Source organism: Rhinatrema bivittatum, chromosome 8 (genome assembly GCF_901001135.1).
Source record: "Rhinatrema bivittatum chromosome 8, aRhiBiv1.1, whole genome shotgun sequence".
NCBI classification, from domain to species: Eukaryota; Metazoa; Chordata; class Amphibia; order Gymnophiona; family Rhinatrematidae; genus Rhinatrema; species Rhinatrema bivittatum.
The window spans coordinates 147,622,103-147,646,298 of record NC_042622.1 but is presented as its reverse complement, the minus strand read 5'-3'; the positions used below and the strand labels follow the sequence as shown (position 1 = coordinate 147,646,298).

Genomic DNA, 24,196 nt, shown 5'->3' with positions numbered 1-24,196 from the left:
TAAACCCAGTTTTTAAAAAGGGCTCCAGGGGCGATCCGGGAAATTGCAGACTGGTTAGCCTGACTTCAGTGCCAGGAAAAATAGTGGAAAGTGTTCTAAACATCAAAATCACAGAACATATAGAAAGACATGGTTTAATGGAACAAAGTCAGCATGGCTTTATCCAAGGCAAGTCTTGCCTCACAAATCTGCTTCACTTTTTTGGAGGAGTTAATAAACATGTGGATAAAGGTGAACCGGTAGATGTAGTATACTTGGATTTTCAGAAGGCGTTTGACAAAGTTCCTCATGAGAGGCTTCTAGGAAAAGTAAAAAGTCATGGGATAGGTGGCGCTGTCCTTTCGTGGATTGCAAACTGGCTAAAAGACAGGAAACAGAGAGTAGGATTAAATGGACAATTTTCTCAGTGGAAGGGAGTGGACAATGGAATGCCTCAGGGATCTGTATTGAGACCCTTACTTTTCAATATATTTATAAATGATCTGGAAAGAAATACGACGAGTGAGATAATCAAATTTGCAGATGACACAAAATTGTTCAGAGTAGTTAAATCACAAGCAGATTGTGATAAATTGCAGGAAGACCTTGTGAGACTGGAAAATTTGGCATGCAAATGGCAGATGAAATTTAATGTGGATAAGAGCAAGGTGATGCATATAGGGAAAAATAACCCATGCTGTAATTACAGTGTTGGGTTCCATATCTAATTATTGGAACACATTGAAATCGTCGGTTCAGTGTGCTGCGGCAGTCAAAAAAGCAAACAGAATGTTGGGAATTATTAGAAAGGGAATGGTGAATAAAACGGAAAATGTCATAATACTCTGTATCGCTCCATGGTGAGACCGCACCTTGAATACTGTGTACAATTCTGGTCGCCGCATCTCAGAAAAGATATAATTGTGATGGAGAAGGTACAGAGAAGGGCTACCAAAATAAGGGGAATGGAACAGCTCCCCTATGAGGAAAGACTAAAGAGGTTAGGACTTTTCAGCTTTGAGAAGAGACGGCTGAGGGGGGATATGATAGAGGTGTTTAAAATCATGAGAGGTCTAGAACGGGTAGATGTGAATTGATTATTTACTCTTTCGGATAGTAGAAAGACTAGGGGGCACTCCATGAAGTTAGCATGGGGCACATTTAAAACTAATCGGAGAAAGTTCTTTTTTACTCAACGCACAATTACACTGGAATTTGTTGCCAGAGTATGTGGTTAGTGCAGTTAGTATAGCTGTGTTTAAAAAAGGATTGGATAAGTTCTTGGAGGAGAAATCCATTACCTGCTATTAAGTTCACTTAGAGAATAGCCACTGCCATTAGCAATGGTAACATGGAATAGACTTAGTTTTTGGGTACTTGCCAGGTTCTTGTGGCCTGGATTGGCCACTGTTGGAAACAGGATGCTGGGCTTGATGGACCCTTGGTCTGACCCAGTATGGCATTTTCTTATGTTCTTATGGAGTCCAACAATGAGGGAGTTAATCCTGTCCTCGATGGTATCCGAGGTCTGAAAACTTCTTTTCCGTTACCTAAAAAGGTCCGCAAACTAGGCTCCCGGGAATGGGATACTCCTGATGCAGGACTGAAGGTGGGCAGGGCTTTGGCAAAGCTTTACCCCATGTCTTCGGATATTTTGGATCTTCTGAAGATTCCAAAGGTAGATGCGGCAGTTTCGGCAGTCATTAAAAAGACCACCATCCCAGTAGCTGGGGCTGCGGCACTGAAAGACATGCAAGACCGCAAGCTTGAGATCCAGCTAAAGCGAGTTTTTTGAAGTAGCTGCCTTAAGTCTTCAGGCGGCAGTTTGTGCTAGCTTATGCAGAGGGTGTGTCTGTGTTGGGTTCAAGATTCCACCACCTCCTTCGCTTCCGGTGGCAGCGGAGCGCTTCAGGCCGCTCATTTAGAGGCGTGCATTGCTTTATGTGCCGGATGCGCTGTATGACCTCGTGCGGACGTCAGCTCTGAGTATGGTATCAGTGGTGGCAGTGCGTTGCCTTCTATGGCTGCGAAATTGGACAGCGGATTTGTCCTCAGTCTCAGCTTTGTAACCTCCCCTTTAAAGGCAAGCTGCTGTTCGGGGTTGACCTTGATAAGCTGGTAAAGCTGCTCGGAAAGTCCAAGGGCAATTAGTTGCTGGAAGATAATAGGTCTTCCAAGACGGTTTTTCCGCCTCTGGCTCGTTTTCGGGACTCTCGCTGGTACCGAACCACCAGGTAATACGTGCCTTCTACTTCCAAATAGATTCCGGGACGCCAGCAGTCCTTTTGCGGTGGTCGCCGCTCCGGCAGAGACTCTGGAAAGCTCAGTGCCGAAAACAGTAAATCCTCCCACTGAAGTCACGGGCACCCATTCCATTGTTGAAGCTGTTTGAGGCAGATTATCCAACTTTTACACAGAATGGGCGAGAATCACTTCGGATCACTGGGTCCTGGAAGCGATCAGAGACGGCTATGCTCTAGAGTTCTCGTGACCAGTTCAGGAGATTTGGGGAGTCCCGCGTGGCATCTCACGCCAGCGCCTTCTCGAGCTCAAGGCGATCGTTCCCGTTCCAGAGGCTCATCAAGGCCGTGGCCTTACCTGTTAATTAAAAGGCTCTGTGGCTCCCAAAAAGGAGGGCACCTTTCGGCCCATTCTCGATCTGCAGAAGGTAAACCGTTGTCTTCGGATCCCTCGTTTTTCGAATGGAGACCCTGAGGATGGTAATGGCTGCAGTCCGAAAAAGAGTTTCTGGGACCTCAAGGAGGCATATCTACACATACCAGTCCGGTTGAGCCATCAGAGGTTTCTGCACTTTAAGGTCTTGGGACAGCACTTCCAGTTTCGGGCCCTTCCATTTAGCCTAGCCACAGCTCCTCAAACTTTCACCAAGGTGTGATGGTGTGGTGGTAGCTGCCTTCCTTCGCAAGGAAGGGAAGTTTGTCCATCCATGCCTGGACGATTGGTTGATTCGCACAAAGTCTCGGGAGGACTGCGAGAGGTCTGTTTGTATGGTGTTGCTCACCTTATTAAAGGGCTTGGGTGAGTTGTCAATGTTCAGAAGAGTGATTTGCAACCCACCCAAGATCTGGTTTTCTTGGGAGCGTAGTTCGATACCTTGCTCGGCATGGTATTTCTGGCGGCAGACTGAGTAACAAAGTTGCAAAGCCAGGTCCAAGCCCTGCTTCAGCAGAAGAATCCCACCGTCTGGCATCACCTACAAGTTCTGGGATCCATGGCTTCCACCTTGGACTTAGTGCCATGGGTGTTCGCTCACTTACGACCGTTATAGCGTGCGCTTTTGTCACGATTGAGTCCGGTGTCGGAACAGTTTCATGTGCCAATGCCTCTTCTGCCAGAATCCAGAGCCAGTTTGTCATGGTGGCTATCATGCGACACTCTGGAGCCGGGGGGTGGACTTGGACCCTCCGCATTGGCTAATAATATCCACAGATGCCAGTCTTTGCAGTTGGGGCGCGGTGTATACAGACAGATCAGCCCAAGGGCTATGGTCGCCGACGGAGGGATCTTGGTCCATCAGTCATTTCTAGACAAGAGCTGTTAGACTTGCCCTACAAGCATTCTGACCCTGGATTCAGGGCAAAATGGTTCGAGTGTTCTCCGACAATGCGATGACGGTGGCTTATATCAACTGTCAAGGAGGGACAAGAAGTCCCGCAGTGGTTCTCGAGGCTTGACTCCTGTTTGCCTGGGCGGAGCATCATCTCAAGGGAATTGCCGCTTCTCATGTCGCCAGAGTGGAGAACGTACAGGCGGACTTCCTCAGCAGACAGCAACTCGATCCAGGAGAGTGGGAACTATCCTCCAAAGCGTGGAACCTAATTTGCACCAGATGGGACATGCCACAACTGGATCTGATGGCAACTCAGGCGAATGCGAAGACAGACCGATTCTTCAGCCGCCGGCAGGAGCGGGACTCAGTGGGTCTCGACACACTGGTGTGTCCGTGGCCCACGGGGATTCTGCTTTATGCCTTCCCGCTGTGGCCCCTCATCGGGCGTCTTCTCCATCGAATAGAACTCCATCCGGGCAGGGTGTTACTGGTAGCACCGGAGTGGTCACGACGCCCATGGTTCGCGGATCTGGTTCACATGGCTCTAGAAGGTCATTGCAGCTCGCTCATCTGCTGCATCTTCTTCGGCAGGGACCATATTTTCAGATCTGGAAGATCACTTTTCTCTCACGGCTTGGCTTTTGAGAGGCGACGTTTACGCTTGAAGGGTTATTCTGAGCAGGGCATTTCCACCCTTCTTCGGGCTCGACGCCCGGCCACTTCTGTGGCTTATGTTAGAGTCTGGAAGCTTTTTGAGTCATGGGGTCATGAGTGGGCCTGCGATCCGTTGTCTGTGGATGTCTCTCGGGTGCTGGACTTTCTGCAACAGGGGCTCGCTAAGGGATTAGTGTTCATTTCCCTTAGGGTACAGGTAGCGGCTTTTGATGCTTTGCAGGGCAGAGTTAATGGCCGTTCACTTGCACTTCACCCGGATATTTCCCGATTTCTCAAAGGGGTTAAACATTTGCGTCCTCCCGTCCATTCTATTTGTCCGGATTGGAGTTTGAACCTGGTACTTCGTGTACTATGCGGACCCCATTTTGAGCCTATCCGGTGAGCTTCTCTGAAAGATTTGACCCTAAAAATGGTGATTTTGGTGGCCATTTGTTCCGCTTGTCAGATTTCGGAATTACAGGCCCTGTCATGTCAGGATCCCTGTCTTCGAATTTATGATGATAGGGTGTCGCTTCGTACGGTCCCGTCCTTTGTCCCGAAGGTCGTTTCAGCCTTTCATGTCAACCAGAGGGTCGAACTTCCAGGTTTTCCACAGTGGTCTCAGGAATCCTCTCAGGGTAGAGATCTTCATCTTTTGGACGTGCGACGCGTTCTTTTACGTTACCTGGAGGTTACTTATTCATCCTCTTCGGGGGCCCTAAGCAGGGTGACAAAGCATCTAAGCCAACCATATCGCGTTGGATTAAGGAAGCCATTGCTTCGGCATACATTGCCTGAGGTCATCAAGTTCCTTTGGGTCTCAGAACTCATTCCACCAGAGCCCAGGCTACGTTCTGGGCAGAGTGTCAATTATTGTTGCCTCAGGAGATCTGTAGGGCAGCTGTGTGGTCCTCTTTACACACTTTCGCTAAGCATTACAGATTGGATGTTAGGGCTTCTGATGAATCGTTCTTTGGTGAGAGTGTTCTGCATGCAGGTCTTTCGGGTTCCCGCCCAGTATAGGGTGGCTTGAGTACATCCCACTTTTCTGGACTGATCTGGGTATGTTCAGGAAATGAAAATTGGTTCTTACCTGCTAATTTTCGTTCCTGTAATACCACAGGTCAGTCCAGAGGCCCGCCCCTTTCTTCAGATACTGAAAGACTGTCTTGGTCAGAACCTGCTTAAGTTTTTTATTGTTGAAGCTTTTTTTTTTTGCAGACATGATTCATGGAGCAGTTTTTTTTTTTAGCAGTTGTTCGGTCTGGTTTTTGCCAGCGGCGAAGTGGAAGTCTGGAAATTTGGTTGGGTGCTACCCTTTGTTATTTAGTTCTGATAGCATGGGCTTGGGTACAGGTCAATACTGAGTGACTGCAGGTGGCACTCTTGTTATGTAGCAGTGCCCAAAGTTCTAATTGTTCTCTGACTCCACTTGCTGGTAAGGATACACAACCCACTTTTCTGGACTGATCTGTGGTATTACAGGAACGAAAATTAGCAGGTAAGAACCAATTTTCATTTTGCAAGGCTATCGTCAGCCATAGCTGCTGGCAAGGGACGCCATTGAGCTCACAGCATCGATGTCTTCGGATGGATAGTTGAGCCAAGGGGAACAGTCGATGACACTGGCAGTCATAGGTTACTCTGGGCACCAATGAGTTATGACATGGATGCAGAGCCTCTGCCTGCAGGTGCCCCTTGCATGCGTGGTACCGCCAGTCCAATGCCTTTGGGCATCAGGGTCTCTATCAGTGCCGCTGGACTATTGAGGTCTGCAGGTGTCTGAGGTGCCAGGGATGGCGCTATATACTGCCAAACTGATCAAAATTCAGTCAAGCAATGTCAAAACCCTGGGCGCAGCTTTGCTTGGTGCCCGTGATATGATCCATCATTGGTGAGCATGAAAGTGCTATGAGTCCTGTGAGTGCCATCACCATTGTGGGCACCAGTGGATGCAGTCGGATGCTGAAGGACACTACCACAGAGCACTATGGGCCATAGAGTTCGCTGCTCTTGTTCTATGAGACACTACCACAGAGCACTCGGTTGCCATAGAGTTTGTTGCTCTTGATCCATGAGGAAAACAGCTGTGAGCCATTCCCTACGCAGTTTCAGGGGCTGTGTTCAGCCTCTTGGAGAATTATCAGGTACTGGGGTGGCGACACCATAGAATGCCACCCTCCACCATGCCATACCCAGAGCCTCAGTGGTACTGGGGATGCTGTAGTGACAGTGTTCCAAAGCACTCCACTGGGAGTTAGTGTGACAGTGGCGTGCATCATATGTGGTCGGGTATGGCAAGGCATGGCGATGGCAAGCGGCATTCTCCCTGTCTGAGCAGTTGTCAGCCATGCCAGGGTTTTGCCATCATCTCATCAAGGTCTGTCTCCTCATCAGTTCTGCACCATAAAGTACTGGGATACACTGGTGAGGAAGGCGTCATCACAAATTTTGTGATTATGCCTTTTGGTAGTGTGCAGCCACTGACTCTAGCAAGTGGTGCTCGGTCCTTGCTGTGCGCTGGGATTCTACCCTCAAGCATGGCGAATGAGGTCAGGTGTGCTGCCATGGTAGGATGGGATACCATTGTATGAGTATTGGTCAGCATGCTTTTACAGCGGAGGGCTCTATTTTCCTGTTGCCCTCTACTCTAAGGGGCCGATGCAATAAACTTGCGTAGAAAGCGGGCACTGAACAGTCAGCCCCAGGTGCCCCCAAGGTGGTCACCATGCAATATTTAAATGAGGGGGTCGCATTAGCAAGGAAGCGCTAGGGTCGCTTGTGCAACCCTAGCGCTTCCTTGCTAACGCAAAACCAATCGGTTTTCATGACTGCCATACGCCAGTCATGAAAACAGATGCCGATAAACCTGGTTTTCGTGACTACTGTTCGCTGCTAAAAATCAACACTGAGTTTATCGGCGTCAATTTTTTTTTTTAGTTTTATTTCTTTTATTTTTCATTGGTGAGGACTTTGTCCCGTATTATGTGATCCGCTGTGTCAGCCAGACGGTTATTGTGGCTGCGTAATTGGTCGGCGAATGTCTCATCTAAGTCCCAATTGGCTTCACTGCTTTTCAAAGGATGGCTCTTATTTGGGGAAGACTTGGAGCAATTGATGAAGCAACTAGGTGAGAGTAAGGTGACAAGTTTTCGGAGGACAGGCCTAAGAGCAAGCAGCCTTTTCCATCACGGTTGCGTTTTCCGGAAGGCAGCAGGTCTGGTCCTGAGAGAGGAGCCCCAGTAGTGCAGAAGAAATTCTCCTCGAGGTCAGGCTGGGGACAGTCCTTTCATGGCGGTCGTCGGCCCTTCAGAGCTTCCACTGGAAGTGGGCTACAGGGCCAAAATCCTCACAATGAGGCAAGGCTGGTCCATTCCGTCGTTTCCTTTATAGGGGGTCGTCTAGCTCGATTTTACGGGGAGTGGGCCAAGGTCACTCAAGATCAGTGGGTTCTCAGTGTAATAAGAGACGGTTATGTGTTAGAATTTGCGCGTCCCATTAACGACCTGTTTTTGGTCTCTGGTCCTCCCCCTGTGGGTTGTTGGAAAAGTGTCAGGCGGTTCAGGAAACTTTGCAGAGCTTAGGGGCCGTGGTTCCGGTTCCTGAGGACAAATGAGGAAAAGATCACTATTCCACTTACTTGGAAGTTCTAAAGAAAGAGGGTACCTTTTGCCCCATTCTGGACTTGAAACGGGTAAATGCAGCGTTAAAGGTTCCAAGATTTCGCATGGAGACCTTGTGGTCAGTGATTGCTGTGGTGTGCAATCAGGAGTTTCTGGCTTCTTTGGACTTGACGGAAGCGTACCTGCGTATTCCCATTCATTGGGATCACCAGCGTTATCTGAGATTTATGGTAATGGGTCAGTATTCCCAGTTTCAGGCTCTCCCTTTTGGGCTGGCCACGGTACACCATACCTTCACCAAGATCATGATGGTTGTGGTAGCAGCCTTATGGCACGAGGGAGTATTGGTGCACCCTTATGTTGATGATTGGCTTATCAGGGCAAAGTGGGAGGCCAGTTGTTGCACTGCAGTGCAGAAGGTGATTCATATTCTGGAATCGCTAGGCTGGGTTGTGAATTTGGCAAAAAGCCACCTAATCCTGTAGACTCTCGAATATCTGGGGGCTCAGTTCGATACAAGGCAAGGCAAGGTTTTCCTGATGGAGGGGAGAGTGTGCATGTTACAGAAACAAGTTTGGCGCTTGTTAAAGTTGAGCGTACCCAGATCCTGGGTTCAATGGCTTCAATCCTGAATTTGGTACTGTGGGCCTTTGCACAGGTGAGACCACTACAGAGGGCTCTGTTGGCGAAGTGGAATCTGTTATCGGAGGTTTTTCATCAGCCTGTGTCTCGTGAGAATCTTGCACGGGACAGCCTGTTTTGGTGGCTACAGATCTCCAATCTGGTGCATGGGGTCGAGCTGTAGGGCCCAGTCTTTCTGGTTGTCGCTGTCATACTGCTCCCCAATCGGTCCAGGGCACTTGGTCGGCGGAGGAAGCCTCTTGGTCTATCAATAGCTTAGAGACCAGGGCAGTGAGGTTAGATTTACTTGCCTTTCTACCTTTGGTTCAAGGTTGTTCAGTGAGGGTCTTTGGCAGGGAGGAACCAAGAGTCGAACGGTGGCTCAGGAGCTAATTCTTTGGGCGGATCAGCACCTGGTTCAGATAGCGGCATCTCATATTGCAGGGATTGAAAATGCCCAAGCGGATTTTCTAAGTCGCAGTCTTCTAGATCCATTTGAGTGGGAATTGTCTGAGTCAGCGATGCAGCTTATTCGAGAGAAGTGTGGCTGTCCACATGTGGATCTAATGGTGACTCGTCTCAATGCGAAGGCATCTTGCTTTTTCAGCCGAAGGCGGGAATGTGGGGCTAAGGGAGTTGATGCTCTGGTGTTAACTTGGCCTTGGGAGTTCTACTTTTCATATTTCCCCCTTGGCCTCTGGTAGGCAAGATCTTGCGACAGATAGAGAGGCACCTGGAGGATTTGATGTTGGTAGCCCTGGAGTTGCCCTGTCAGCCTGTGTTTCACAGATCTGGTCAATTTGACGGAGGACAGACAGTTACGCTTCAGTCATCTTCCTCGCCACCTTCGACAGGGCCCCATATTTTCAGACCAGGCAGATCACTTTTGTCTAGTGGCTTGCCTTTTGAGAGGTGGCAGTTTGAGGTGAAGAGGGTACCCAGAGGCAATCATAACTATCCTTCTGCAAGCTAGACTGACGTAGACTTCGTTGTCATATTTCCGGGTCTGGAAGGTCTTTGAGACATGGTGTATGGCTGAAGGAGTTCAGGCCTTGCGGTCTTCATTGTCTGACATTTGTCTTTCCTTCAGGATGGTTTAATCAAAGACCTAGCTTTCAACTCTCTTAGAGTACAGGTAGCGGCTTTGGCTTGCTTAAGAGGAACAGTTGAAGGGTACGGTTTCTGCTCACCCTGATGTGATTAGGTTTATTCAAGGGGTCAAAGAATTTGCACCCTCCAGTGAATAGAGTTTGTCCATCCTGGAATTTTAATCTTGTTCTGAGGTTTGTGTGAGGTACCTTTTGAACCTATCCTCAGAGCAACACTTAAGGATTTGACTTTAAAGGTCGACTTCCTAGTAATCATTTGTTCTGTGAGGAGAATTGAGCTGCAGGCCTTATATTGCCGCGATGCATTCCTTCAGATCTCAGACTCAGGAATGTCCTTGCGAACGGTACCATCGTTTCTTCCGAAGGTAGTATCTGCTTTTCATGTTAATCAGACGGTGGAGCTGGTGGCCTTTCCGGAATTGGATGCTTCTGCGCCTCATGCATGGGAGCTTAGGCTGTTGGACGTCCCTAGGGCTTTACTGCGGTATCTCAAGGTCATGAATGATTGTAGGAGATCTGATCATCTTTTCATTTTATGGAGTGGTTCGAAGAAAGTTACCCATGCTTCCAAGGCTACCATTGCGAGGTCGCTTAAGGAGGCTATTGGGTCTGCATACATTCTCAAAGGCTGTCAGGTGCCAGAAGGTTTGCGGGCTCACTCTACTCGGTCTGAGGCAGCTTCTTGGGCAGAGCCCAGTTGGTTTCTCCACAGGAAATTTGTAGAGCGGCGACTTGGAAGTTGCTGCATACTTTTGCAAGGCACTATCATCTGGATGTAGGGGATCTGGAGTCTGTCATTTGGCGAGAGTGTCTTGCGCATGGGACTCTCCAGGTCCCACCCTCAGTAGGGAGCTTTGGTACATCCGAGGAGTCTGGACTGATTATAGGTACGTACAGGGAAAGGAAAATGTGTTCTTACCTGCTAATTTTCATTCCTATAGTACCACGGATCAGTCCAGAACCCGCCTGATCTATGGAGGTGGAGAGTCATTCGCTTAGCTCTAATTTTCTTGGTATAGTCTAAGATTTTTCTGATTTTGTTTAAATGGTTTGTTACAAGTTGTTGGGTTTTTTTTTTTTTTTTTTAACAAGTGTTTTTTGCTTGGGTACAGATCAGTACAGAGGAACTGGCACAAGGGAATATGAAGCAGTGTCAGTTTAACTTTCTCTGTCTCCATCTGCTGGTAAGGATGCATAAACCCTGGAGTCCGCACTGATCTGTTGTACTACAGGAATGAAAATTAGCAGGTAAGAACCAATTTTCCAATGAACCTCATCCGGCCTCATGGCTTTGTCCACTTTGTTTTCCTAGCTCTTCCCATACAATCTCTTCTGTAAATGGAGTTTCGTCTACTCTACCCCCCTCAAATGTCTTTAGCGATGGTCCTTCTCCAGGGTCATCTTTAGTGAACATCGAACTGAGATGAAGGCAGCAGTTCAGCAGCAAGAGGAGGGCTTTCCAGTCTTTTGCATTGAGTATCACATGTATGATTTTTTACCTGCCAGTGTATGTGTGCACTGGGTGCAAAGAGCTCCTGGCTCTCAGGGAACGAATCTGACCTCTGGAGGCTAGAGTAGCAGACTTGGAGGAGCTGAGGCAGACAGAGAGGTACATTGATGAGACCTTCAGGGACATAGTAGCCAAGTCCCAAATCCAGTCTGGCAGCCCCAGTGCTGCCTTGGATCAGAAAGGTCTCCCAGTAGAAGAACATCACCCTGGTGTAGCAGGAAGCGATCCTGTAGCAAGGACCTGCTCTCCAGGTGATGTATTGTCCCCTCACACTGAGGACAAGCCCAGGGCTACTGCGCAGGAGAGAAGGGTTAGGCCGGCCATTATAGTTGGTGATTCAATTATTAGAAATGTAGATAGGGTGGCTGATGGACGTGAGGACCACTTGGTAACTTGCCTGCCTGGTGCGAAGGTGGCAGACCTCACACGTCACCTAGATAGGATTATAGACAGTGCTGGGTAGGAGCCGGCTGTCATGGTACATGTGGGCACCAACGACATAGGAAAATGTGGGAGAGAGGTTCTGGAAGCCGATTTTAGGTAGAAAGCTGAACTCCAGAACCTCCAGGGTGGCATTCTCTGAAATGCTTCCTGTTCCACATGCAGGTCCCCAGAAGCAGGCAGAACTCCAGAGTTTTCAGTGTGTGGTTGAGACGATGGTGCAGGGAAGAGAGATTCAGTTTTGTAAGGAACTGGAGAAATTTTTGGGGAAGGGGGAGACTTCCAAAAGGATGGGCTCCACCTTAACCAGAGTGGAACCAAGCTGCTGGCACTAACTTTCAAAAAGGAGATAGAGTAGCTTTTAAACTAGAACAAGGGGGAAAGCAGACAGTCACTCAGCAGTACATAGTACGGAGAAATGTATCCTTGAAGGAAAGTAATGAAACAGGAGAGTTAGGGCATCCCAACAGAGAGGTTCAAATAAAAGCAAACGTAGTACATGTACCTATATGTAAAAAATCACCGAAGCTAATGATTTCCAAATTACTCTTTCGGATAATAGAAAGACTAGGGGGCACTCCATGAAGTTAGCATGTGGCACATTTAAAACTAATTGGAGAAAGTTCTTTTTACTCAACGCACAATTAAACTCTGGAATTTGTTGCCAGAGGATATGGTTAGTGCAGTTAGTATAGCTGTATTTAAAAAAGGATTGGATAAGTTCTTGGAGGAGAAGTCCATTTACCTGCTATTAATTAAGTTGACTTAGAAAATAGCCACTGCTATTACTAGCAACGGTAACATGGAATAGACTTAGTTTTTAGGTACTTGCCAGGTTCTTATGGCCTGAATTGGCCACTGTTGGAAACAGGATGCTGGGCTTGGTGGACCCTTGGTCTGATCCAGTATGGCATGTTCTTATGTTCTTATCCCTAACAACTGAAAAGCAGGTTGTTAATACAAACAAAAAACACACTTTGAAATGCCAGAAGTCTAAGAAGTAAGCTGGGAGAGTTAGAGTGTATAGCAGTAAATGATGAGATTGACATAATTGGCATCACAGAAACTTGGTGGAAGGAGGATAACCAATGGGACAGTGCTATATCAGGGTACAAATTATATCGCAATGATAGGGAGGATCATCTTGGTGGGGGTGTGGCACTTGTCCGGGAGGGTATAGAGTCCAACAGGATAAAGATCATACAAGAGACTAAATGCTCAGTAGAATCTATATGGGTAGAAATCCCATGTGTGTTGGGTAAGAGTAATAATGGGAGATTTCAATTACCAATTCAAGAACACAAAAGTGCAGAGCATAGAGTTTTTAGTCCTGATCAAATGAGATTCCAATCATTTTATAAGCAAGTAAGTTCTGAATTTTATTGCGGCAACTCCACTGCATGAATGTTAGCACAGCAAACAATTTTCAAGGTGCCCCAACATGGACCCGTGTTTCGCCAGAGGCTGCATCGGGGGGACCAACAGGAATTCAATCTTGGTTCATATAGTAACAGGGCACTCCCTGTTACTATATGAACCAAGATTGAATTCCTGTTGGTCCCCCCGATGCAGCCTCTGGCGAAACACGGGTCCATTTTGGGGCACCTTGAAAATTGTTTGCTGTGCTAACATTCATGCAGTGGAGTTGCCGCAATAAAATTCAGAACTTACTTGCTTATAAAATGATTGGAATCTCATTTGATCAGGACTAAAAACTCTATGCTCTGCACTTTTGTGTTCTTGAATTGTCTTGTAGTGCAGCACCTTGCTTTGGTGTGTTTAGATTTCAATTACCCCAATATTGACTGGGTAAATGTAACATCAGGACTTGCTAGAGACATAAAGTTCCTGGATGTAATAAATGACTGCTTCATGGAGTAATTGGTTCAGGAACCAACAAGAGAGGGAGCTATTTAGATTTAATTCTTAGTGGAACGCAGGATTTGGTGAGAGACGTAACGGTGGTGGGGCCATTTGGCAATAGTGATCATAACATTATCAAATTTAAACTAATAACTGGAAGGGGGGACAATAAGTAAATCTACAACTCTAACACTAAACTTTCAAAAGGGAAACTTTGATAAAATGAGGAAAATAGTTAGAAAAAAACTGAAAGGTGCAGCTGCAAAGGTTAAGTGTTCAACAGGCAGGGACATTGTTTAAAAATACAATCCTAGAGGCGCAGTCCAGATGTATTCCACACATTAAGAAAGGTGGAAGGAAGGCAAAACTATTACCGGCATGGTTAAAAGTGAGGTGAAAGAGGCTATTTTAGCCAAAAAAAAATCCTTCAAAAATTGGAAGAAGGATCCAACTGAAGAAAAAAGGTTCTCTGTACGTACCCGGATCAGTCCAGACCATGGGTTGAGCCTCCTGTCCAACAGATGGAGACAGACCAAAACTGAAAGGGTATCATATATGAGGACAGAGCCTACACTGTAGCCCTTCAGTATTTGCCTGTCTCCAGCAGGTGGAACAGCTCACCCTGTGGTTCCCTGTTTGCTTTATTCTCTGTCCCTTTTAGGATCCTTTCTACCTCTACTTCTAACGCTGTTTGGAGCAAGCAAGTATTTATTCTTTATTGATTTAAAAAAAAAAAAAGAGTTTTGTGTGAACTTTGTGGATCGCTTTCACAGGAGACAGTCCTGTCTCCTTACTCTTGCAGGGGCCTAGGGGGGCTTTGCCCCTTGTTTCTTATAGCCTAGGCTCCCTATTCCCGGTGGTCCTCGGCTGCAGGGGTGGATATTGGTGGTGCCAGTCACTCCCCCCCTGTTCAGCATCTCTTTCTCTCCCTCTCCATAATCTTCTCCCTTCACTGGGATGAATTTTTTCCTAAGGCTGCCTGCAGGGATCTTTCCCCTGCTCTGTTAAAAAAAACCCAAAACAAAACAAAAAAAACCCCAGGAACAATAGAATACAGATAATAGAGAGAGAAAATTCTCTCCATTACTTTTCAAGTTCTGCAGCATCTGAGAGAGTTAAGAGCGTGCAGAATTCAGTCTCTGCCTCCGCTCCTGCAGCCCCGGCAACTCAGCTGATTTTTAAGTGCTGCTCCTCTCCCACATCGGAGCTATGCCGCGTTCCCCACTGTGCCTGGCTTGGGATTCCTCCTTGCGTCTCTCTCGTGAGGGACTTTGTTCCTGATGTTTGCCATGGGGGGGGGGGGGGGGGGGGGGGGGGGGGAAGGTTCCTCAGAGCCCCCATGCCCTCAGGAACTCAATCTAGGCCTTCTAAACATTTGGCCACACTGTTCCCGGGCCGTCAAACTGCGGGAACAGTGGCCATTTTGGGTTTTTCGGCTGCTTCTTTTACAGAGCAGCCTGAGCCTCAGGACCCGATTTTTTTTTTTTTTTTTTTTTTTTTTGGAGGGCCCCCCCCCCCCCCCCCCCCGATTTGAGTCCCACGCACTCTCCTCTACCAGCTCCTGCCCCCCCCCCCCCCCCCCGGGGGCATTAGACCCCATTTTTCAACTGATTTTGTGCTTTTATTGCACAAATCAGCAAGTGTAGCTGTAGGAGATCTGCAGGGCAGAGACTTGGAAGTCACTACACACTTTCACCAGACACTATTGGGTGGATGTTGGGGCTCTGACTGTGGCTGGTTTTGGTAAGTGTTCTGCGAGCAGGACTCTCCAAGTCCCACCCAGTTTAGTGGGCTTAGGTACATCCCAGGAGTCTGGACTGATCTGAGTATGTATAGGGAAAGGAAAATTGGTTCTTACCTGCTAATTTTCATTCCTGTATACCACAGATCAGTCCAGACACACGCCCATGGTATGAGGGAGGAGAGTCATCTGCTCATTTCATAGTTATGTCGGCGTTGTTAGCAGGTCACTATGCTGTTTTCACTTTACTTGAGATTATTTCATTGCATGTTATGGCATCACCACTCTCCTGTTTGTGGGTGTTTGGGTGGACTGTTAAAATTAGTTGTTTAGTTTTGGCATCTTGGCTTGGGTACAGTTCCATACTAAGGGACTGCAGGTGGCACACTGTTATCTGGCAGGTGTACAAAATCCAGGAGTCTGGATTGATCAGTGGTACTACAGGAATGAAAATAAGGAGGTAAAAACCAATTTTCCTATTCGGACTGGACTTGAAAAAGGAAATTATTGAGTAAGAACAAATTTCTCCTTAATATCCGTCTCTGATGTCTTGTGTTGCTTGTTTCCATTCCAGATCAAGAGGCCCTACTTCCATGTCAAGCCCCTCGAGCGAGCCCAGCTGAAGAACTGGCATGACTACTTGGACTTTGAAATGGCCAATGGCTCCCATGAGCGCTGCATTGTGCTTTTTGAGCGCTGTGTCATAGCCTGCGCGCTCTATGAGGACTTCTGGGTGAAGGTGAGATGGCACATTGCAGGCAAACTGTGGAGCAGTACTACTACATTTGTTCCAAGGCTAAAGGAAAGAGGATCCTTTGTGGGTTAAGGTTTAGTTCCGCTTTTATTTTGTTATGTTTACTTCCCACCTTTGCTGCATCTGGTTAAATTCTTTCATTTTTGTGGTGTGGAATTGCTGTGGCTTATTTCTGCATGTGTTTCCCTGCCTAAGCTAGAGGAAGGAAGTTATAAAAAAAAGTGTTTACAATTAGCTGGCTAATCCTGAGCACTGTGAAGTGAAAACCTCTTTGAGCTGTTTCAAGTTTACATCCACACTGAACTAATTTTTTCCTGCCTTTGTCTCTCTTTTCCTTTATTCATCACTCACTAGTACACCAAGTACCTTGAGAACCACACAGTGATTGGGACCCGGAATGTCTATCAGCGAGCCTGTGGCTACCACTTGCCCAGAAACCCGAATCTGCATCTGCTGTGGTCAGCCTTTGAGGAAAAGCAAGGTAGAGAGAGACTTTTACATGGGGCCTGACCTCTGAAGTCCTGCTGCTCTTGCAAGCTGGTGGTGGGGCACAGGGATGTGTTCTGTCTGACATGGCCATTCACCAACCTGAGTTCTGTCTTGACTCTTTCCTTCCTTGAGTTTTATTTCTCAATATGCCATTTGCTTTTATTTTTTCAAATTCATGAACATAAAGGTCCTTCTTGCTTATTGGGGTCCTGATTCTGTCTCAGGCATCCCTCTTCTATCACATAATATAAACCAGATGGGAGCACTAGGAGGCAGTAAAATGAATAACAAGTTCCTTCATCAAAGGAGCAGCAAAACTTTAAAAAATGGCTTTGCAAGATCTGATCATGCCCTTTGATCTTTTGAGCCACTGAGACAGATTTGTACCATGATGACCTTCATAAGGTGATTTACCATGAAATATTATCACCTGTTCACAAGTGTGACCTCCCTTGTCACACATTACCAGGGTATCTGTAATATAGCGAGAACTCCTTAGAAGAAAGGACTGGCAGGTCACTGGGATTATGAGTTGTATCCATTGCCCTTTATACATGGGGTATGCCAGTTTCCTTTAAATTTTTATAAGAGAACCAGTTTAATTCATGGTTAATGACTATTGCCCTCCGATGGGAGTTTTATGTCCTGAGGCTCCCTGTTATTTGTGAGTGCCCCACTCCTGCCACCACATTACAGCACTGACTTAACAGTATCCACTTATTAGAAAAAGACTTTGCAGTGCTGTCGTATAGTGACCTCTCAGCACAGAACAGCCTCTGATCCCAATGACCGCTTCCAATAGTGGTTTAACTTGTGGATAAAATGGTTTTGGTTTTTTTTTTTAATAATTGGACTTCGTAATTCAGGATGTGCCATGTAAAAGAAAAAAATTCGATTAACTTTGTAATTTCATTACTGTCTGTATCCGTGATGGTGCCCTGTTCCCCTTCAGTCTTCACAGGCATAAAGCGGAAATTAAATACTATGGGAAAATGCTACTAAGCAGTTATAACATAGTGTGGTAAGTTTTTCCAAGCAAAGCCTTGCAAAAAAGCCGTTAGATTGTCGAAATCCGGCACTAAATTCCGTGACGGGTCCTTGGAAATGTTCACCCAGACCCTGCCTGTCATCCTGTTTCTTCCCCTGTCCCTATCCCCCACACCTCCCACTTTTCATCCCCTGCAGGTGACATTGAGGAGTCCCGCCGGATATTGGAGGCCTTTGAGGAGATGGTGCCGGGACTCGTGATGGTGCGTCTTCGCCGGGTCAGCCTGGAGCGGCGACAGGGTGAACTGCAGGCTGCCGAAGCACTACTACAAGAAGCAGTACGGAATAGCCAGGGGACGCCACTGGCTACCTTCTATACTCTCAAGCTGGCCCGGCAGGTGCTGAAGGTTCAGAAAAACCTCATCAAGGCCCGAAAGATCCTTCTGGAGGCACTGGAGAAGGAGCCGGTAAGAACCTGGGTGGGATCAAGTATGGGAGAAGAAAAGGAAATGCAATGTCTGAAGATTTTCTGTAACTGAGCTTGTATCTGCTCCATTTCCTGACTGAAGATAACCTGTTTAATACTAGAGTACTGTAAAGTGAGCAGGGACTATTACAAAGCTTGAAATGTGGGTTTTCTCACAGGACAAGCAGGATGGTAGTCCTCACATATGGGTGACATCATCAGGATGGAGCCCAATCATGGAAAACTTCTGTCAAAGTTTCCAGAACTTTGACTGGCCCCTACTGGGCATGCCCAGCATGGCACTAACCCTTCAGTCTTCTTTTTTCCGCACAGCAGTAACCTCGCGGTTTAGGAGCTCTGAAGAAATTCCTGACAGGAATTTTCCTCATGGAGTTAATTAAAGCTAAAATTAAATTGCCCCACAGGGGTCCCTCCTCAACTTTTCTCAGGCCGCGGTACTCCGGTAAGTTTTTAGCCGTTTTTCGTCTATTTCTGTCAAGTTTGGCCCTCGCGGCCTACTGGCCGTCGACTGTACCACGGCTCGATTTTTTTCTATGGCCATGGCGTCGGGGTTTCGTTGGTACCCGGACTGTACTCGCACCATGTCTATCACAGACCCTCATGGAGTCTGTGTAATGTGTTTAGGCCGTGAGCATGATGTCCTAACTTGCACCAAATGTGCCCTCGACACCAAAAGGTCGCAAAGCCAGAATGGAGAAGATGGGACTCCTCTTCCGTGCTCACACCCCGACGCCGTCTATCGCATCGACGTCATCGGAACCGGCACCGTCTAAGTCGCACCAGCATCGACCACCGTCTGGTGACCGTCCGCCATTGACGTCTTAACGGCCATCGACTCCCGTTACTCCCCCTCAAGATCGAGGGGATCGTAGGGAGAAACATCGCCATCGGCGTCGTAAGTCTCGGACCGTCAGGGAGCGAAATCATCGACCTCGCCACTGTCCGAGCCACCATCAAAGAAGCCCCGTCCAGGAACGGCACCAACCATTCCTGCGACCGGGACATCGAGGCCACCCTCACTCGATCGGGGTTTGGGAGTCTCGATTCCGCCTGTAAAGGTGGTCCCTCCGACTGTGCCTCCGCCTCCCTCTTCCGTCATGGAGCCGGGGCTGCTTGCTCCAGGTCTCCGGGAAGAACTGGACCGGCTGGTCCAGGAGGCTATCGACAAGGTGATGCAACGGCTCCAGGTTCCTCCGGCACCGACATCGGCACCGAGAGTGGAACCGGTCACTGACCCAATTCCAGCAGCGCTGGCACTGCTGCTATCCCGGATGGAGGCGCTCATGACCGCCCTTCCACCGGTGATTCCAGGGTCTCCGATGGCTCCGGTGCGCTCCCCGTTGACAGCTTCATCGGGAGGAGAAACACCGTTCCGCATTCCTCCTTCGGGAGTATTGCCTCAGCCATCGATGCCATGTTGTCCCTCGCCACCGATTCATTCATCGGGGGCGATACGCACATTGGCTCCATCGATGCCTTCGATGCCGGCACCGATGCCCCCCAGGGTGTCCACGGTGCCCCCGGTGATTCCTTCGATTTTCTCGGAGCCTCAGCCGGGGCCTTCAGGTATCCAACCCCCTTCTTGTCCTATAGGTCAGCCTGCTGATCCTTATGACACCTGGGGTGATGATACCTCCACAGACACCGATGACTTACCTTCACCTCCCTCTCCTACTGAAAGTAGAAAGCATTCTCCTCCAGAGGTCCTTTCTTTCATTAATTTTGTGAAGGAAATGTCTGAGTTGGTCCCTTTTCAGCTTCAGACGGAGCAGGATGATAGGCACCAGATGATGGAGCTTCTCCAATTCCTGGATGCCCCTAAAGTGATCACTTCTATTCCCATTCATCAAGTTCTTCTTGACCTCCTCAAAAAGAACTGGGAAAATCCTGGATCCATAGCCCCAGTACACAAGAAAGCTGACACTACGTATCTAGTACAGTCAGCCCCGGGCTTTCAAAAGTCTCAGCTTGACCACCACTCAGTTGTGGTAGAGTCAGCTCAGAAGAAAGCAAAAAGAACGAAGCCACACTCCTCTACCCCTCCTGTCAAGGAACACAAGTTCCTAGACAATATTGGTCGACGAGTGTTCCAAGGGGCCATGCTCATCTCTAGAATTGCTTCTTATCAGCTGTACATGACCCAATACAATAGGGTCATCTTTAAGCAAATACAGGACTTCTCTGAAACCCTGCCTGACCAATTCCAAGAACATCTTCAAACCCTTGTCAATAAGGGCTTTGAAGCAGGAAAGCATGAAATAAGAACAGCTTACGATATCTTCGACACCTCCACTAGAGTGTCTGCAACTGCCATTTCGGCACGGCGTTGGGCCTGGCTCAAGTCTTTGGACCTTCGCCCAGAAGTACAAGACAGGCTATCCGACCTGCCCTGTATTGGTGACAATCTATTCGGTGAACAGATTCAGCAAATAGTGGCTGAGTTAAAGGATCTTCATGAGACCCTCAAACAGCTCTCATCAATACCTTCTGACTTCCTGTCTAGACAGCCCTCCAAGAAGGACCCTAAGAAGTCATTCTTCTGGCCAAGGAAGTACTATCCTCCACCGACAAGGACCTGAGTGACTAGGACTTATCATAAATCCCAGCCTCGCCAGCCTCGCAAGCAAAAGTCACAAGCAGCTCCCCAGCCGGGGCCTGCTTCAGGCTTTTGACTTTCACTTGGAGAGCAGCAGCCTAATTCCTTTGCCAAGCATACCGGTGGGAGGTCGGCTATGCCACTTTCATGGAATGTGGCAAACAATCACAACCGACCAATGGGTGCTGGCAATCATTGCTCAGGGTTACCATCTGAATTTTCTTGCTGTTCCATCGGACTCCCCACCGCTACAAGTGTGGGGAGTATCCGACGACTCTGTCCTTCTGGAGCAGGAGGTTTCCCTTCTTCTCCAGTTAAGAGCAATGGAACCCGTTCTTCATTCGCAGCAAGGCCTAGGGTTCTATTCCCGGTACTTTTTGATTCCCAAAAAATCCGGGGGCCTTCGTCCAATTCTGGACATACGTGCCCTCAACAAGTACCTCCAGCGGGAAAAGTTCAAAATGGTAACCTTGGGCTCACTTCTACCTCTTCTACAAAGAGGAGACTGGCTCTGCTCTCTAGACCTCCAGGACGCATACACCCACATTGCGATAGCTCCAGCTCATCGCAAGTACCTCCGGTTTTTAGTAGGCCGAAAGCACTATCAATACCGGGTGCTTCCATTCGGCCTAGCATCGGCTCAACGAGTCTTTACCAAATGTCTCGTAGTTGTCGCAGCCTTCCTCAGGAAAGAAGGTGTTCACGTCTTCCCCTATCTAGATGTCTGGTTAATCAGGGCCCCAACCCAGCAAGCAGCTCGATCATCCCTGGATTTGACCCTACACACTCTAATCTCTCTAGGATTTCTCGTCAATTACAAGAAATCCTATTTAGTCCCATCTCAAACCTTGTCTTTCATTGGGGCAGACTTGGACACCTTACAGGCAAAAGCCTTCCTACCTCAACAACGAGTACAAACCCTTGTGTCTCTCGCTCACCAATTGCAGTCTCAGTACACAGCAACTGCTCGGCAATTCCTTGTCCTTCTCGGACACATGGCGTCCTCAGTCCATCTCACTCCAATGGCCCGCCTGGCCATGAGAGTCATGCATTGGACTCTACGGTCACAATGGACTCAAGCGACTCAGCCTCTCTCAACCATTGTCCACATCACCGACACACTCCGTCTGTCTCTCGCCTGGTGGAAAGATCAGAACACTCTCTTCCAGGGACTGCCTTTTCATCTACCAGATCCTCAACTCATTCTCAACACCGAAGCTTCCAACCTCTGCTGGGGAGCTCATGTAAACGATCTACAGACACAAGGATCTTGGTCTCAAGAGGAATCCAAACACCAGATAAATTTCCTGGAGCTTCGAGCAATGCGATATGCTCTCAGAGCTTTTCATGATTAAGAACATAAGAAAATGCCATACTGGGTCAGACCAAGGGTCCATCAAGCCCAGCATCCTGTTTCCAACAGTGGCCAATCCAGGCCATAAGAACCTGGCAAGTACCCAAAAGCTAAGTCTATTCCATGTTACCACTGCTAATGGCAGTGGCTATTCTCTAAGTGAACTTAATAGCAGGTAAAGGACTTCTCCTCCAAGAACTTATCCAATCCTTTTTTAAACACAGCTATACTAACTGCACTAACCACATCCTCTGGCAACAAATTCCAGAGTTTAATTGTGCGTTGAGTAAAAAAGAACTTTCTCCGATTAGTTTTAAATGTGCCCCATGCTAACTTCATGGAGTGCCCCCTAGTCTTTCTACTATCTGAAAGAGTAAATAACCGATTCACATCTACCCGTTCTAGACCTCTCATGATTTTAAACACCTCTATCTTATCCCCCCTCAGTCGTCTCTTCTCCAAGCTGAAAAGTCCTAACCTCTTTGGTCTTTCCTCATAGGGGAGTTGTTCCATTCCCCTTATCATTTTGGTAGCCCTTCTCTGTACCTTCTCCATCGCAATTATATCTTTTTTGAGATGCGGCGACCAGAATTGTACACAGTATTCAAGGTGCGGTCTCACCATGGAGCGATACAGAGGCATTATGACATTACCTATCAAATCGCGTCATCCTGATTCAGACAGACAACCAAGTGGCCATGTGGTACATAAACAAGCAGGGAGGCACAAGCTCCTTCCTTCTGTGTCAGGAGGCCGTTTAGATTTGGGCGGAAGCGCTCTCCCACTCAATGTACCTCAGGGCCACCTACTTGCTGGGAGTGGACAATGTCTTGGCGGACAAACTGAGTCGTGTCTTCCAACCATACGAGTGGTCGCTCAATCCCTCGGTAGCGACCTCTCTCTTCCAGCAATGGGGATATCCCCAAATAGACCTCTTTGCGTCCCCTCAGAACCACAAAGTATACAATTACTGCTCCCTCATTTGGAGCGAGCGCTCTCAGCCCAGAGATGCATTCTCCCTCTCGTGGGCAGCCGGGTTGCTTTATGCATTCCCTCCACTTCCTCTTCTCTCGAAGACTTTCGTGAAGTTCCAACAGGACAAGGGAACCATGATCCTGATAGCACCCCACTGGCCACACCAAGTGTGGTTTCCAATACTCCAGGATCTCTCCATCCGCAGACACATTCCCTTGGGAAAGGACCCGCTTCTGATCACTCAGAACGAAGGGTGTCTACGCCATCCCAATCTTCAGGCCTTGTCCCTGACGGCATGGATGTTGAAAGGTTAATCCTTCAGCCACTTAACCTTTCAGATTCGGTTTCTCGTGTCCTCATTGCTTCACGGAAGCCTTCCACAAGAAAGTCTTATTCCTATAAATGGAAAAGGTATACATCATGGTGTTCTTCACAGTCCCTTGATCCCTTTTCCTGTCCAGTCCCGAGATTTTTGGACTATCTCTGGCATTTATCGGAATCCGGTCTAAAGACTTCCTCAATCAGAATGCATGTCAGTGCGGTAGCCGCCTTTCATAAAGGTGTCGGGGATGTTCCTATATCGGTACAACCCCTCGTAACACGTTTTCTTAAAGGCTTGCTTCATATCAAGCCACCCGTACGGCCTCCAGCCCCTTCTTGGGACCTTAATCTGGTTCTTGGTCGGCTCATGAAACCTTCATTTGAGCCTCTTCACTCCTGTGACCTAAAATATCTTACATGGAAGGTGATTTTCCTTTTAGCTATCACTTCAGCTCGCAGGGTTAGTGAATTACAGGCCCTAGTTACCTATCCGCCTTACACTAAACTCCTGCAGGACCGGGCGGTACTCCGCACTCACCCTAAATTCTTACCTAAGGTAGTTTTGGAGTTTCACATTAATCAATCCATCATACTACCTACCTTCTTTCCCAGGCCTCATTCCAATCCAGGGGAACAGGCTCTGCATACCCTCGACTTGTAAACTGGCTCTAGCGTTCTACCTAGACCGTACAGTTGCCCACAGGAAGAGCACTCAATTGTTCGTCTCTTTCCATCCTAACAAATTAGGGCAGCCTGTGGGTAAGCAGACTCTCTCCTCCTGGTTAGCGGAGTGCATATCCTTTTGCTATCAGCAAGCGGGCATTCCATTTCAAGACCGTGTTAAAGCACACTCTGTGAGGGCCATGGCGACTTCAATAGCACACCTATGATCAGTGCCACTTCCTGACATTTGCAGGGCTGCCACCTGGAGTTCTTTCCATACCTATGCAGCGCACTATTGCTTGGACAAAGCCGGAAGACAGGATTCCATCTTCAGCCAATCTGTCCTGCGTAACCTGTTTCCAACGTGACGTACCAACACCCTTCCGCCTGCCCGGTGGGGTTCCGGATGCCCTCTACCAAATTCCACCCCAGTTGTTGTGCCTGTTGCATGCCGTTGG

At 48.0% G+C, this 24,196-nt stretch overlaps 1 protein-coding gene across 3 annotated transcripts in view; it reads left to right on the top strand.

Moving 5' to 3' along the window:
* LOC115097047 overlaps positions 1 to 24,196 on the top strand; it is a 175,401-nt gene that overhangs the window by 91,391 nt on the left and 59,814 nt on the right. For 2 of the 3 annotated variants that reach the window (XM_029612478.1, XM_029612477.1), the window contains 3 exons: positions 15,687 to 15,851; positions 16,221 to 16,347; positions 17,541 to 17,809. In XM_029612478.1, the coding sequence (XP_029468338.1) occupies positions 15,687 to 15,851; positions 16,221 to 16,347; positions 17,541 to 17,809 (561 nt within the window). Of the gene's footprint in view, positions 1 to 15,686; positions 15,852 to 16,220; positions 16,348 to 17,307; positions 17,377 to 17,540; positions 17,810 to 24,196 lie in introns of those variants that run through there. The other variant, XM_029612479.1, reaches the window with a different exon arrangement.